At 35.3% G+C, this 17,201-nt stretch overlaps 1 protein-coding gene across 1 annotated transcript in view; it reads left to right on the forward strand.

Annotated features, from left to right (window-relative positions):
• The first annotated feature begins 766 nt into the window (after positions 1–766).
• kif14 (kinesin family member 14) overlaps positions 767–17,201 on the forward strand; it is a 36,160-nt gene continuing 19,725 nt past the window's right edge. The window contains exons 1-15 of the mRNA XM_073861272.1: positions 767–1,839; positions 1,918–2,174; positions 4,077–4,161; positions 4,280–4,378; positions 4,481–4,533; positions 5,146–5,176; positions 5,256–5,363; positions 5,934–6,050; positions 6,279–6,397; positions 9,033–9,205; positions 9,571–9,718; positions 10,315–10,378; positions 10,498–10,682; positions 14,378–14,480; positions 14,754–14,908. Of these exons, the coding sequence (XP_073717373.1) occupies positions 1,018–1,839; positions 1,918–2,174; positions 4,077–4,161; positions 4,280–4,378; positions 4,481–4,533; positions 5,146–5,176; positions 5,256–5,363; positions 5,934–6,050; positions 6,279–6,397; positions 9,033–9,205; positions 9,571–9,718; positions 10,315–10,378; positions 10,498–10,682; positions 14,378–14,480; positions 14,754–14,908 (2,519 nt within the window). The 5' untranslated portion in view covers positions 767–1,017. The remainder of the gene's footprint in view (positions 1,840–1,917; positions 2,175–4,076; positions 4,162–4,279; positions 4,379–4,480; positions 4,534–5,145; positions 5,177–5,255; positions 5,364–5,933; positions 6,051–6,278; positions 6,398–9,032; positions 9,206–9,570; positions 9,719–10,314; positions 10,379–10,497; positions 10,683–14,377; positions 14,481–14,753; positions 14,909–17,201) is intronic.

Genomic DNA, 17,201 nt, shown 5'->3' on the forward strand with positions numbered 1-17,201 from the left:
AGACATTAATAATTAATACTAATAATAATGCTTTATTATTTTGTCAATTTTATTGCATTACAGTAACAAAAATATTATTTTGCATTATAGTAAGGAGGATTTTGTTGGAAAATGTGTCATTTGTCATTAATGATTAAATTAAAACAATGTTAAAAACATTAATGGCAACTATTTTGCATATAACATCTCAAAAATGACACACACACGAAAACCATGGCATTACATTTTAATCATACCTTTTATAAACTCAAGGCAACGAAAATCTGATAATTGTATTATGCTGTGGAGGTAAGACACTATGGAGATTTTATTCATTTTTCTTTTTAAATGATAAACACTGAAGTAGAAAAATGTATAATGAAGTATAATCAAGTTGGCAACATATCCAAAAACAAAACCTTTGTTTGGTTTTGGGGTAAGCAGAACAAGGTTTGTTCGACATCATGCGGCGCCGCAAGAACTGACAGGCGGATGACGTCCAGATACCGCGAGAGCGAGTCGAAATTAGTATCTCCTTAGGGTTTCTCGAATTGGTCTCGCGGTACTTTGACGTCATCCGCCTGTCGTTTCTTGCGGCGCCGCATGAAGTCGAACAAGCCTCTTGACAAATGTCGTAAGCGCGCCCCCGTCCATCTGTTGGTTGATACGCTTACGTCATTCTAAACTGGCCAATCACAACGCACTCACTGTTTTTGAATTAAAGCGGCAGTATGGCGGTGTGCGACTGCGCGTACAGGGAGTTGTTGTTCATCGCGTTTACATTACGAATCTGCGTGCAGCCTGTATTTTATTAAACTTGAAACGGAATTAAAAACATAAAAGGACAAGATCGTGGTCTTTAAATACAACACGAGTGTTTACAAAATATCTTAATATGTGCAGGTCGGTTTTTATATACACGTTTACATGTTTTTAAATCGGTATGTTTTCATCTGTAAACTCATTTTAATACGATCGATACATATGTGGATTAAACTTTCTATGGATTAATCTCAATTTTCGTTTTGGATTACAATCATGGATGGCTCAAAAGACGAAGAGACCGCATCATCTTTTAACAAAACCAAAGACATAAACAGGACCTATGTGATCACATCGCTCACCAAATGCGGCGAAAATGCCCCCAAATCAATTTTACATAGTGGGAGGCTCACTCTTCAACGAAAACCGAGCAGCAAAATCACTTCAAACCATCAGAAAGAAACTACACAGGAGAACCAAACCCCAGAGAAACGCCTGACACTCCAGAGAAGAACCAGGACTGGATCCATGACCAGAACCAAAGTCCTATCTGAACCCAATACAACACCATCCACAGGGGTTAGAAGTTCATCAAAAGAGATCCATAAAGCCATCAACACACCTGGAAAAACATTAAAAACTAGTTTGGAGAAGGCTGGTCCCACCCAAGTTGAAGTTAAAACGGTCTCAACACCTACACGAAGGACCCAGTTTGAGAAATTGAGTATAAAGCGAGATGTTTTCGAGAATTTGGCTGGTAAGGAAACACCTAGACCCGTATCTCTAAAGCATACAGGTGTGGGAAGCCATAAGGTACCACAGGTGAGCACAGAACCTGGGAGATCAAGATGTGGCACAACCATTGGAAAGATTCAGATTGGTGGATTAAATAAGCACATGACACCCACATCACAGGTGAGGAGACCTACAACCCTAATGAGCTCCACACCTCATGGAGGAACGAGTGTTTTTAGACCTGCTGGAGGAGAACCCAACGCTCCTGTTGAAGCTGTAAGAAGAACCTCAAGTGATCCACAAGACCTGAAGATGGAGAACAGCGCAGTCACCGTTGCTGTACGAGTAAGACCTTTTAGTACAAGGGAGACATTGTATTTGTTGTAAAGTTCACAATTGATGTAGGTGTGTTTGTACTATTATAAGCATCTTTGTTCTTGTAGAGAGAAGAATGAGAAAGCCTGTCAGGTGATCTTCGTGGACAACCAAGATGTTCGAGTGCAGCATCCGGACACCAAACAAAACCACAAGTTTACGTTTGACTTCTCGTTTTGCTCTGTTGATGAATCAGACACAAATTTTGCCAGTCAGAAGATGGTTTATGAAAAATTGGCACGGCCCTTGCTTGAAAGAGCATTTGAAGGGTTTAACACGTGTCTTTTTGCCTACGGGCAAACGGGTTCTGGAAAGTCCTACACGTAAGTGATGCGAAATTAGATTTTATGTAAGAATTTGTTAACCATTTTGCTTGTCAACTACACACACATCTTGATGCTTTCGATTAAACGTGACATTTGTACAATGCATAAAATGATTTTCATACTTAGTATTTTTGTCTTGTTCTCAGTACAAATATCAAAAAATTCTTAAATCAAAATCATGTATTTTCTTGATAAGCAAAATGACCTAAGAAAATAACTCTAGTTTTTATATAAAAAGTATAAAATGTAAGTGAATTTGCATAAAACAATTAAAAACAGAAATCTGCCCATGGGGTACACTGCAAAAATGATTTTCAAGAAAAAAAATTCTTAGTATTTTTGTCTTGTTTTCTGTTAAAAAATATCTAAAAATTCTTAAATTAAGATGCTTTTTCTTGATGAGCAAAACGACCCAAGAAAATAAGTCTAGTTTTTAGACCAAAAATATCAAATTTAAGTGAATTTTTGCATAGAACAAGCAAAAAAAAAAATCTGCCCATGGGGTAAGTAAAAAAATCTTGAAAATTTTTCCCAAACACAAAATTCTAGAAAAATTTGCTTGCCTCATTGGCAGATTTTTTTTTGCTTGTTTTATGCACAAAATCACTTAAAATTGATATTTTTAGTCTAAAAACTAGATTTATTTTCTTGGGTCTTGTTGCTCATCAAGAAAAAGCACCTTAATTTAAGAATGTTTAGATATTTTTACTGAAATCAAGAGAAAAATACAATACATTTTTTTTCTTATCATTTTTGCAGTGTAAGAAAAAAATCCTAAACTTTTAATTCAAGATGAAATCTTGAAATCTTCAAATTAAAGTGAATTTTTGCATAAAACAAGCAAAAAAACTGCTAATGGTGTAAGTAAAAAAAATCTTGAATTTTTTTCCTAAACACTAAATTCAAGAAAAATTCTAGAAAAATTTGTTTACCTCATTGGCAGATTTTTTTGCTTGTTTTATGCAGAAAATCACTTAAAATTGATATTTTTAGTCTAAAAACTAAACTTATTTTCTTGGGCCGTTTTGCTCATCAAGAAAAACATCTTAATTTAAGAATGTTTAGGTATTTTTACTGAAAACAAGACAAAAATTCAATGATTTTTCCTTAAATCATTTTTGCAGTGTAAGAAAAAAAATCTTAAACTTTTAATTCAAGATGAAATCTTGAGATCTTCAAATGTAAGTTAATTTTTGCATAAAACAAGCAAAAAAAATCTTCCAATGTTGTAAATTAAAAAATATCTTGAAAATTCTTCCTAAACACTGACTAATTCAAGAAAAATTCTAGAAAAATTTCTTACCCCATTGGCAGATTTAGTTTTGCTTGTTTTAAGCACAAATTCACTTAAATCTTTTTTTTTTGTCTAAAAACTAGACTTATTTTATTAGGTCATTTTGCTCATAAAGCAAATGCATCTTGATTTAAGAATTTTTAGATATTTGTACTTAAAGGTGCAGTGTGTAATTTTTAGAAGGATCTCTTGACGGAAATGCAAAATAAAATACATAACTGTATTATCAGGGGTGTAAAAAAAACCTTTCATTATGAACCGTTATGATCTTTTTATCTACATACACCGGGGGTCCCCTTACATGGAAGTCGCCATTTTGTGCGCCATTTTTCTACAGAAGCCCTTAACCGACAATTTTTTTTTACTAAGTTGTCACCGACGATGACATGTTTGTCTGGTGGAAGCTACCGTAGCTTCTCTATGCGTTTCAAAAGCGAGAGGTGAGCTGTGGACTAAGCCGTTGGTTGCAATTTCGCAACCTCACCACTAGCTGTCACTAAAATTTACACACTGCACCTTTAAAACAAGACAAAATACTAAGAAATAAAGTTATTTTTTGCAGTGTAGATCAATAGTTTTACAGTGTTGTTTTGCATTTCTTCTAGTATGATGGGTTTTGGGGAAGCTGGAGTTATTCCCAGGTTTTGCGAAGAACTTTTCGCGAGATTGTCCAAGACCGACACTAAAGAGGTTATTGACAAACTAAACATCGTTTTCATTTGCATTTTGTTTTTTAAGTTAAGTGATTAATAAATGAAGTAAAACAACCTTTGCAAGTTTTTTAAATGCTACTTAAAATATATTATAGGTCTCCTGCCACCTGGAGATGAGCTACTTTGAGGTATACAATGAGAAGATCCATGATTTGCTGGTGCCAAAGGATGAACAAAATCAGAAGAAAATGCCTGTGAGTAAATCAGCCACATTAAATCCAGATGTAATTTCATAAACGATAGTTTTTATTTATTATGTTCAGACATTTACCCTTTCTGTGCCTTAATCTCTTCAGCTTCGTGTCAGAGAGCATCCAGTATATGGGCCTTATGTTGCAGACCTTTCCACGTAAGCAATCTTTTAATCCTACACACACAGTCGCTGAAAAACTAAAATACCATGACACATAAAATGTGTTTTTAAGGCCTTAAAATCATGAAAATGGATTTGTCTTAAAGGAACATGCCAACTTTTTGGGACTTTAGCTTAATCACCGTATCCCCCAGAGTTACAAAAGTGCATACATACCCTTTTCATATCCGTGCGTCCCGTAACTCTGTCTGAGGCACCCACCGCTAGCCTAGCTTACCACAAAGACTTGAAGTAAATGGCTCCAGCTAGCATACTGAAGATGAGATGAAAAAGGAATGTATGGACTTATCTAACTCTGGGGGTTGCGGTGAATAAGCTAAAATCTCCAAAAGTCAGCGTGTTCCTTCAAATATTTGTGTTAAAATTAAAATATATATATAATTTTAGTTTTATAGTTTTAATGCATTGTAATTTGCTTTAAATTAAAGCTAAATAAATGTAAAGTAATTCCAAGGGAAGGCATCTGAAATCGGATAATCCTGTTTGACAAAATTTTCAATTCATTGGTCATAATATGGTGTGTGAATCTATAAACGCTTAATTTTGTTTGTGAATATTCAGCATCTAACCCCCTATGATCTTCTGTAGGAATGTGGTCACCTCCTATGCTGATATTCAGGTAATGTGATCCCAAATCCATTTACTGTCTGTTTTATTCATTCCTGTTTATAAAAAAGACTTATTTTCTGTTTTCGCAGACTTGGCTTGAGCTTGGAAACAAACAGAGAGCCACAGCTGCCACCGGCATGAATGATAAAAGCTCCAGATCTCACTCGGTTTTCACACTGGTCATGACGCAGACTAAAGTAAGCCTGCACCACATTTAATCACACTAACCCGACGGTACGTTTACACGGGGGCGTAAGCATTAACGCTTCTCATTTACTTCGAATGAATGGCTGACGTCAACTGAATTGTGGATTGTCACAGCTGTTGCACCAGTTGGTGTAAATTTCTCAACTTTTCAATCACCAATGCATGCGTTAGATCGCCTTATGCAAATAACCTAGTGTAGAGCCAGCCAATTATGTTTATGCAAGACCGGAGAACAGAGGAGCATGTGTTGCGACCACTGTGATTGGCTGTTGGCCGCCCATAAGACATGCCCTCCATCAAGTGTTAACCCTGGCACCCCTGTGAATGTACCATAACAAATTGGTGCACTAACAACTCCAATGTCATGGGTTTGACTTCAAGGGGCACACAACTGACCGATAAATGATGTAACTTGCATGTTGTAAATTAAAAAAATGAAATTGTTCAAATGGTACTTAATGTCTTTTGTGGGTTCGAACTTCAAAGGGTTAATGATTGTCATTTAGCTTAGATCCGATGCATCTGATGATATGATGTTGTGTTTCTGCACTTGTGCACAGACCGAGTTTGTGGAGGAGGAGGAACATGAGCACTGCATCACCAGCAGGATAAACCTAGTGGATTTAGCAGGAAGTGAGCGCTGTACTTCCGCCCAGACCAGCGGGGACCGGCTCAGGGTAATTCACCATCCAGTATTAGCCTTTTCATGATAACATGGGGGACACAGAGCTGTTACTGTTTAAATCGTGCCAAAATAAAGAAAAAGTTGCAAAGATATGTACTTTTTCGCCATATGTTGAAGATGCAAATGTACATTTGGTCTTCAAATTGCGATGCATCAATGGATTTGTCAATGCACGCTCCAGTATAAATTACTTTTTTTTTTTTTTTTTTTTTTTTTTTAGGAGGGAGCAAGTATCAACAAATCTCTGCTCACATTGGGAAAGGTGATCTCCTCACTTTCAGAACAGTCTCAGAGCAGAAAGAAAGTCTTCACTCCATACAGAGAGTCAGTGCTCACGTGGTGAGAAGCTTTTGCTTATAAATATTCATTTTGCATTTATGTAAACTACATTACATGCCTTTTGCAACTTTTAAAACTTGCATACTGTGATGCATTTATGAATGAAGCAAAACGTATAGAAAGGTCGTTGCTTAAAGGAATATTCAATTTTTTTAAAAGAAAAATCCAGATAATTTACTCACCACCATGTCATCCAAAATGTTGATGTCTTTCTTTGTTCAGTCGAGAAGAAATTATGTTTTTTGAGGAAAACATTGCAGGATTTTTCTCATTTTAATGGACTTTAATAGACACCAACAATTAAAGGCGGAGTCCATGATGTTTGAAAGCCAATGTTGATATTTGAAATCACCTAAACAAACACGCCCCTACCCCAATAGAATCTGGACCTTCTGTTGATAGACCCGCCCCACACATACGCAACCCGGCATTTGATTTGATTTGATTGGCTATTAGTGTGTTTTGGTAGTCGGCCCGTCTCCTTTTTCAACGCGTTTTTCAAACATCGTGGACTCCGCCTTTAATACTTAACTCAACACTTAACAGTTTTTTGAGTTTCAAAGGACTATAAACGATCCCAAACAAGGCATAAGGGTCTTATCTAGCGAAACGATTTACATTTTTGACAATAAAAATAAAAAATATCCACTTTTAAAGCACAATTTCTTGTCTAGATCCGGTCGTGATGCGCCAACGTGACCCCACGCAATACGTCATGACGTCAAGGTCACAGAGGACGAACGCAAAACTCCGCCCCAGTGTTTACAAGTGTGTTGAAAGAGGACCGTTCCGACGTTGTTGTATGTCAACTGATACTAATTAATGTCTTTGTGTCAGTTTATTGTTTACAATGGTCTGCAAATGTGCGTTTTATATATGTAACGTCATTTCTACGTCACTACGCATTTACGTTAGGTCATGCTGGACCGGACGAAAAGTTGTGGTTTAAAAGAGCATATTTTTTATTTTTCTTGTCAAAAATGACAATCGTTTCGCTAGATAAGACCCTTATGCCTCGTTTGAGATTGTTTATAGTCCTTTGAAACTCCGTTGAAAAAAACTGTTAAGTGTTGAGTTAAGTATTAAATGTTGGGTTCTATTAAAGTCCATTAAAATTAGAAAAATTCTGCAATGTTTTCCTCAAAAAACATAATTTCTTCTCGACTGAACAAAGAAAGACATCAACATTTTGGATGACATGGTGGTGAGTAAATTATCTGGATTTTTCTTTTAAGAAAATGGACTAATCCTTTAAGTATAAAAATCACAAGCAAACATATCTTTGATTGTCTTTCTAGAGAAAGCAGAGAAAGTTATTATCATAATTAGAATAAAGATGATTCATGTATAATGAGACCAGAAAAATGTAGCTATTATACACAAATGTAAACATAGAATCAGTTTTTATGTGTTGTCTTTAAAGGGCCTATATTAATAATTATGCCCATTTTTACAAGATGTAATAAAAGTATCAGGTGTGCCTAGAATTTGTCTGTAAAGTTTTAGTTCAAAATACCTCACAGATCATTTGTTATATCATGTCCAAAGTGCCCCTATTATTTGGGTGGGAGCATAAACGCGCTGTTTTCATATCTGTACCTTTAAAGGGACACTCCACTTTTTTTAAATATACTCATTTTCCAGCTCCCCTAGTGTTCAACATTTAGATTTTTTGCCGTTTTGGAATCCATTCAGTCGATATCCGGGTCTGATGCTACCACTTTTAGCATAGCTTAGCATAATCTGTTAAATCTGATTAGAGCATTAGCATCACGCTAAAAATGACCAAAGAGTTTTTATATTTTTCCTATTTAAAACTTGACTCTTCTGTAGTTACATCGTGTACTAAGACCGATGAAAAATTAAAAGTTGTGATTTTCTAGGCAGATATGGCTATGAACTATACTTTAATTCTGGCATAATAATCAAGGTCTTTGCTGCTGTAACATGGCTGCAGGAGGCAAAGTGATATTAGGCAGCAGCCGAAAATAGTGGTGATTGTGTTTACACACTGCCAACACACATTTATATCAAAATATAATTTTTGCATAATATGAACCCTTTAAGTATAAATATGGGAGGGAAGATTAATGTGCATAAACTAAAATAATCTTAATAAAACCCTCCTTTAAAGGAAAACACCACAGTTTTTCAAAATGTTACTATGTTTTTACCTCAACTTAGACGAATTAATACATACCTATCTTTTTTCAATGTGTGCCCTTAAACTTTGCACAGCGAGTCGTAAATGTGTTGGCATTTGGCCTGGCCCCATTCGTTCCTTGGGATCCGGACGGGGATGAGTTTGGAGGCCACCCAACACTTCCATGTTTTCCCTGTTTGGGGACTCTTACATGAGTAGTTACACGAGTGGGTATGGTGGCACAAAATGAAACGTTGTGATTTTTTTTTTTAAGTGGATAAAAATGAGAACTATTTTGTACGGCGGAAGAACACTTAGTTTGCAGCACTTCGGCCTCTGCATGCAGCAACATCATTGCTCCATCACTTGTGTGTAAAGTTAAATGAAAATACAAAAATATAAAGTGTAAATATGGGATATCTTACAATATTCATTGCTTGTAAAAGGTCATGAAAGTCTTATGGGTTTGTGTCTTATGATTGATGTGTTCAGGTTATTAAAAGAAAGTTTGGGTGGGAACTCCAAGACTGCCATGATTGCCACACTGAGTCCTGCGGCCAGTAACATGGACGAGAGTTTGAGCACGTTGCGCTACGCACAGCAGGCCCGAATGATCATTAACATAGCCAAAGTCAACGAAGACACCAACGCCAAGCTGATCCGAGGTCAGTCACGAGGTTTCGTCATCTGTAACACATTGTAAAGCTGTTTCCTAGCCTTTTTGTACCGATTCATGTCAGTGTTTCTGTAGCTCATCAGGTTTGATTCCCAGCGAACACACACACTGTGATAAAATGTATAGCTTGTATTGCTTTGTATCAATTTAATGCATATTAATGTAAATGTGATTTCGTTTTTGTTATCAGGGTGTGTCATGAGAGATTGCATCACACTGTTTGTCCTCTAGAGGGCACTGCGTTTACAGAAATGATGGGCACCATTTACATCCTACTGATATGAGTTAAAATGTTAGGGTTAGTTTTATAATGCTTGTTTTTAACACATACTGTTGTTGTTTTTTTGTGTTTAGAGCTGAAAGCCGAGGTTGATAAACTTCGTGCGGCTCAGATGAGCTCTCAGGGTGTCGAGCCAGAGAAAATGAGACTTTTTCAGCAAGAGATCACAGCTCTGAAGACTAAACTCTCTCAACAGGAGCGAGAAATGGCTGAGGCTCACAGGTCAGTCTGTCAGATTAGATCATATTATACATTAATGCAAGTAAAGTTCAATGGTTTTGTTTATTGAAAATATCTTTCATGCAATTTATAATATTTTACAGCAGACGACTCCGGGCCGGATCCGCACCGGAGCTGCCGACTTCGGCGTGAATCCAGTGCGGATTCGGCCCGGAGTCGTCTGCTGTCTAGAATGCTTTATATTCACAATTTTATGTTACCCTTTCTGTAAAATCCAGGATAAAGTCATATATATGAGATTAGGAGCATCAAAGTTTGATTTAAATAATTCATTTTACATTTATTTCAATATTTGACATGACCAATACTCAGTCAGTATTAAAGATTTCAATGTCTTTAGATTATGTAAGATGATTTTATGTAGAAAACAGTAAATCACAAATAAAATGACTTTATCTTGGTTTTTACAGGGTCACACACATTATTTTGTTATATTAGGGAGTGTATCGGAAATTTGTTTGCGAACAATCATTTGCAATTTGGTTTGTGTCGCAAGAACTTTTTTTGGGTTTGTGGCACCTTTTTGCATGCACAAAAATAAGTTTTTCTCAACTTTTCTTGTCCTTTAATGCACGTAGAACTTGGAAGGAAAAATTGGAGGAGGCTGAAAAAAGAAAACGTGAAGAAACCAAAGAGTTGCAGGTAAATGAATCTGTCAAATAACATTCAGACCTTAACGGAGCAATGAGCTTTTGCAAACGTCTCATGGTCATCATCTTTCTCTTTCTTCACTTTAATTTGTTTCTCTTTACCTCGCTCAGCGGGCTGGCGTCACCTTTAAGGTGGATAACCGCCTACCTAACCTTGTGAACCTGAATGAGGATCCGCAGCTGTCAGAGATGTTGTTGTACATGATTAAAGAGGGCGAGACCAAGGTCGGCAAACTCAAGTCTGAGTTGAACCACGACATACAGCTGTCTGGGGCTCTTATCGCCGATGAGCACTGGTGAGATGGATTGTGTCTTACTTTTGTCCAGTTATTCACTTTTATTAAGATTCAAAGGGACAAGAACAATTGCATTTGCAAAAAACTGAGCTTGGATTAATTAAACGGGATTACATCATTCTTCTGAATATGATCATGCTTATAAATTCAGAACTATATAAAGAAGATATAATCGTATACTTGCACATACTGTAATTTTGTAAAATACAGTATTTGAGTAAGCGTGTGGTCATATCTTTGTTTTTTCGAAATTTGTTACATTTTGACCTGCACCTCATAGGGTGTGCGTTTGCTTCAATGCTATGTAAATTCAGAACTGTTTGTGTGTAAAATCTGCATAATTATTGTTGTACGTTAATCAATATTAATTCAGAGATTCATTCAGTGGTTTCAGAATACAAAAAAAGAATCTGGGGTTAGGTGTGGGGTATCATTATAGTTTTTAAAGGTTAATAGTATGTTTTTGTACGATTTACTTCGTATGAATTAGCCAACTTGTGAAATATGTACGATTTATCGTGAGATCAGGCCGGTTAGGAAAGCAGTTTTCTTGTGTTTTTTTATGATAATTGTATGTTTTTGTACGAATTAGCCAACCTGTAAAATACATACGAATTTTCGTGAGATCAGGCTGGTTAGGAGATCAGTATCTTTTATTTTTTATGATAATCGTATGATTTTGTACAATTCACTTCATACGAATTATTCAATTTATAAAATACGTACAAATTCTCGTGAGATCAGGCTGGTTAGTAGAGCAGTTTCTTTATTGTTTTTTTTTTTTAATGATAACTGTATGCTTTTAATCAATTTACTTCGTACGAATTAGCCAACTTGTTTAATACGTACGAATTCTCGTGAGGTCATGCTGGTTAGGAGAGCAGTTTCCTTATACGATTATCATTTTAAAAAAATAATGCTTTTGTAGTACGATTCACTGGCTAGGAGAGCAGTTTCCTTATATTTTTAATGATAACTGTATGCTTTTGAACGATTCACTTCGTACGAATTAGCCAACTTGTAAAATCCGTACGAATTCTCGTGAGATTAGGCTGGTTAGGAGATCAGTTTCCTTATATTTTTAATGATAACCGTATGTTTTTGTATGATTTACTTGTACATATTTTACAAGTTGTGCGTAGTTTACGTATTTTTTTTATAACCGCGTTTTTTTTGTACGAATTAGCCAACTTTTAAAATACGTATGAATTCTCATGAGATCATGCTGGTTAGGAGAGCAGTTTCCTTATTGTATTTATTTTATTATATTATAATCATATGATTTTGTACGATCCACTTCGTACGAATTAGCCAACTTGTAAAATCCGTACGAATTCTCGTGAGATCAGGCTGGTTAGGAGATCAGTTTCCTTATATTTTTAATGATAACCGTATGTTTTTGTATGATTTACTTGTACATATTTTACAAGTTGTACGCATTTTACGGTTTTTTTTTTTTTGATAACCGCTTTTTTTTGTATGAATTAGCCAACTTGTAAAATACGTATGAATTCTCATGAGATCATGCTGTTTAGGAGAGCAGTTTCCTTATTGTATTTATTTTATTTTATTATAATCATATGATTTTGTACAATTCACTTCGTACGAATTAGCCAACTTGTAAAATACGTACGATTTATCGTGAGATGAGGCTGGTTAGGAGAGCAGTTTCCTTATTGTGTTTTTTTTATGATAATCATATGATTTTGTACAATTCACTTCGTACGAATTAGCCAACTTGTAAAATATGTACGAGTTATGGTAAGATCAGGCTGGTTAGGAGAACAGTTTCCTTTTTGTTTTTTTATGATAATTGTATAATTTTGCACGATTCACTTCATACGAATTAGCCAACTTGTAAAATCCGTACGAATTCTCGTGAGATTAGGCTGGTTAGGAGATTAGTTTCCTTATATTTTTAATGATAACCGTATGTTTTTGTATGATTTACTTGTACATATTTTACAAGTTGTGCGTAGTTTACGTATTTTTTTTATAACCGCGTTTTTTTTGTACGAATTAGCCAACTTGTAAAATACGTATGAATTCTCATGAGATCATGCTGGTAAGGAGAGCAGTTTCCTTATTGTATTTATTTTATTATATTATAATCATATGATTTTGTACGATCCACTTCGTACGAATTAGCCAACTTGTAAAATCCGTACGAATTCTCGTGAGATCAGGCTGGTTAGGAGATCAGTTTCCTTATATTTTTAATGATAACCGTATGTTTTTGTATGATTTACTTGTACATATTTTACAAGTTGTACGCATTTTACGGTTTTTTTTTTTTTTGATAACCGCTTTTTTTTGTATGAATTAGCCAACTTGTAAAATACGTATGAATTCTCATGAGATCATGCTGTTTAGGAGAGCAGTTTCCTTATTGTATTTATTTTATTTTATTATAATCATATGATTTTGTACAATTCACTTCGTACGAATTAGCCAACTTGTAAAATACGTACGATTTATCGTGAGATGAGGCTGGTTAGGAGAGCAGTTTCCTTATTGTGTTTTTTTTTTATGATAATCATATGATTTTGTACAATTCACTTCGTACGAATTAGCCAACTTGTAAAATATGTACGAGTTATGGTAAGATCAGGCTGGTTAGGAGAACAGTTTCCTTTTTGTTTTTTTATGATAATTGTATAATTTTGCACGATTCACTTCATACGAATTAGCCAACTTGTAAAATCCGTACGAATTCTCGTGAGATCAGGCTGGTTAGGAGATCAGTTTCCTTATATTTTTAATGATAACCGTATGTTTTTGTATGATTTACTTGTACATATTTTACAAGTTGTACGCATTTTACGTTTTTTTTTTTTTTTTGATAACCGCTTTTTTTTGTATGAATTAGCCAACTTGTAAAATACGTATGAATTCTCATGAGATCATGCTGTTTAGGAGAGCAGTTTCCTTATTGTATTTATTTTATTTTATTATAATCATATGATTTTGTACGATTCACTTCGTACGAATTAGCCAACTTGTAAAAGACGTACAAATTCTCGTGAGATCAGGCTGGTTAGGAGAGCAGTTTCCTTGTATGATTATCATTTAAAAAATAATGTTTTTTTACGATTCACTTCGTACGAATTAGGGGCGGGGTTAGGTGTGGGGTTTCGTAATAGTTTTTTAATAATAATCGTATGATTTTGCACAATTTACTTAGTATGAATTAGCCAACTTGTAAAATACGTACGATTTATCGTGAGATGAGGCTGGTTAGGAGAGCAGTTTCCTTATTGTGTTTTTTTTTTTGATAATCGTATGATTTTGCACGATAAACTTCGTACGAATTAGCCAACTTGATAAATCGTACGTATTTTACGCGAGATGAGGCTGGTTAGGAGAGCAGTTATTATTTTTTTTTTTTTATGATAATCAAACACATTTTTGAGATCAGGCTGGTTATGTATGTAGAAGTTCAAAGGTACAGTAGAAAAAAGTTCCAAGACGGAAATGTTCATGGAAAAACAAAACTATGACTTTGAGTACTGTGAAATATGGCCAAACCATTTATTTGATGACACATTAGCAATTTCTTATTTACAAAAACTGAGAATGCCTAGCAACATGGGAAATTGTACGTAATTGAAAAATATAAACAAGACAATTTTGTTGACTCTGTTGACCTTTTAGTCAATTATGTGACTTTCTTCTGTTTCCATATTCATTTTCAGTGTCATCTCCAATGTGAACGGTACCGTCAGCATTAAGCCGATGCCGAATGCCAAGACCTACTTGAATGGAAATATTGTGTCCGAGTGCACCGTGCTTCACCACGTAAGTGACAGCATGAACCGGATGACCCTTTGGAAGCGCCCAATATTCACACAGAGTTTGCCACAGAGGGTTTCATTACAAATCCACTGACAGAAAGTTGGTGGCATTACAAAATAAGGATTAGGATTCATAAACAAAGATCTAAGATTGTCTGGTTGAATAATCCTCATCATGGAGCAAAAGGAGTATTAATATCCAAAAAATGTTCTCTATTCTCTAAACCTCATGCAACATGAATCATACATGGCTATGCATATTTTATTTCCGATTTAGGGGGATCGCGTGATTCTCGGAGGTGATCACTACTTTCGTTTCAACCACCCAGCTGAAGTTCAAAGTGGCAAACGGGCGTCCTGTTGGAATGCTGGAGATGGTCAGAGGGACTTTGAATTCGCCAAAAATGAACTGCTGTCTGCCCAGAGGGCTCAGTGAGTTACCAACCAACCAACTCATATTTTACTCGCTTCCACACAGTTCACCTAGAATACACGTTAAGAAACAGAAGCAGCTCTGATTTTATTTTTTACGAGTCAAAACAGGACTCGTGAGACAAAATGTCCCACGGGTTTGACTTGAAAGACCCTCATACTAGGGCTGTCACTATTATGAAATTTGGCTGACGGTTAATTGCCTAATAAATTGAGGCGATTAATTGCCTGTTTTGACGATTAATTGTCTATTTTATTGCTTTGAAATTTTATTCTCATACATTTTCTTTGTTTATGAAATAATTTTCACATTGTTGTGATTATTTAAATTAAATTTTGCAAGGTTTACCTGGCAGTACATATTAATACACAACACATATTTAAAAGTAATCTGATACAGTCTCGTTTATACAGGCGCTACAGCTCCCCCTTGTGTTTTTAAGAGAGATATGCAATCATTGCGGTGATCTGAAATCATCACGATGAGGTCAAAAGATGAGGTCAAAATTTTCCACGGGTTTGACTTGAACGACCCTCATACTAGGACTTTTGCGGTTATGAAATTTGTCTGACGTTTAATTGCCTAATAAATTGAGGTGATTAATTGCCTGTTTTGACGATTAATTGTCTGTTTTATTGCTTTGACATTTAATTCTCATACTTTTTTTTTCTTTGTTAATGAAATAATTTTCACATTGTTGTGATTATTTAAATTATATATTTTGCAAGGTTTACCTGGCAGTACATATTAATACACAACACATATTTAAAAGTAATCGGATACGGTCTTGTTTATACAGGCGCTACAGCTCCCCCTTGTGTTTTTAAGAGAGATATGCAATCATTGCGGTGATCTGAAATCATCACGATGAGGTCAAAAGATGAGGTCAAAATTTTCCACGGGTTTGACTTGAACGACCCTCATACTAGGACTTTTGCGGTTATGAAATTTGTCTGACGTTTAATTGCCTAATAAATTGAGGTGATTAATTGCCTGTTTTGACGATTAATTGTCTGTTTTATTGCTTTGACATTTAATTCTCATACTTTTTTTTTCTTTGTTAATGAAATAATTTTCACATTGTTGTGATTATTTAAATTATATATTTTGCAAGGTTTACCTGGCAGTACATATTAATACACAACACATATTTAAAAGTAATCGGATACGGTCTTGTTTATACAGGCGCTACAGCTCCCCCTTGTGTTTTTAAGAGAGATATGCAATCATTGCGGTGATCTGAAATCATCACGATGAGGTCAAAAGATGAGGTCAAAATTTTCCACGGGTTTGACTTGAACGACCCTCATACTAGGACTTTTGCGGTTATGAAATTTGTCTGACGTTTAATTGCCTAATAAATTGAGGTGATTAATTGCCTGTTTTGACGATTAATTGTCTGTTTTATTGCTTTGACATTTAATTCTCATACTTTTTTTTTCTTTGTTAATGAAATAATTTTCACATTGTTGTGATTATTTAAATTATATATTTTGCAAGGTTTACCTGGCAGTACATATTAATACACAACACATATTTAAAAGTAATCGGATACGGTCTTGTTTATACAGGCGCTACAGCTCCCCCTTGTGTTTTTAAGAGAGATATGCAATCATTGCGGTGATCTGAAATCATCACGATGAGGTCAAAAGATGAGGTCAAAATTTCCCACGGGTTTGACTTGAACGACCCTCATACTAGGACTTTTGCGGTTATGAAATTTGTCTGACGTTTAATTGCCTAATAAATTGAGGTGATTAATTGCCTGTTTTGACGATTATGACGATTAATTATCTGTTTTATTGCTTTGACATTTAATTCTCATTAAAAAAAATTCTTTGTTAATGAAATAATTTTCACATTGTTGTGATTATTTAAATTAAATATTTTGCAAGGTTTACCTGGCAGTACATATTAATACACAACACATATTTAAAAGTAATCTGATACAGTCTCGTTTATACAGGCGCTGCAGCTCCCCCTTGTGTTTTTAAGAGAGATATGCAATCATTGCGGTGATCTGAAATCATCACGATGAGGTCAAACAATCGCGCTGAGAGTGACGATTATTTAATCATTGTGACAGCCCAACCTCATACTTAAAATAGTAACGTATACTAGAGCCCGACCGATATATCGGCAGGCCGATATTAGGCATTTTCGAAACTATCGGTATCTGCATTTATAATAGCCGATAAATGAATATTTTTTTTTTAAATGGACGAAACAGCCTTCATTAGATTTCCTCAATGTGGTGTTTTTGACAGAGTGCTCTGAACCAGTAGCTGCTGG

Source organism: Misgurnus anguillicaudatus, chromosome 23 (genome assembly GCF_027580225.2).
Source record: "Misgurnus anguillicaudatus chromosome 23, ASM2758022v2, whole genome shotgun sequence".
Classification (NCBI taxonomy): domain Eukaryota; kingdom Metazoa; phylum Chordata; class Actinopteri; order Cypriniformes; family Cobitidae; genus Misgurnus; species Misgurnus anguillicaudatus.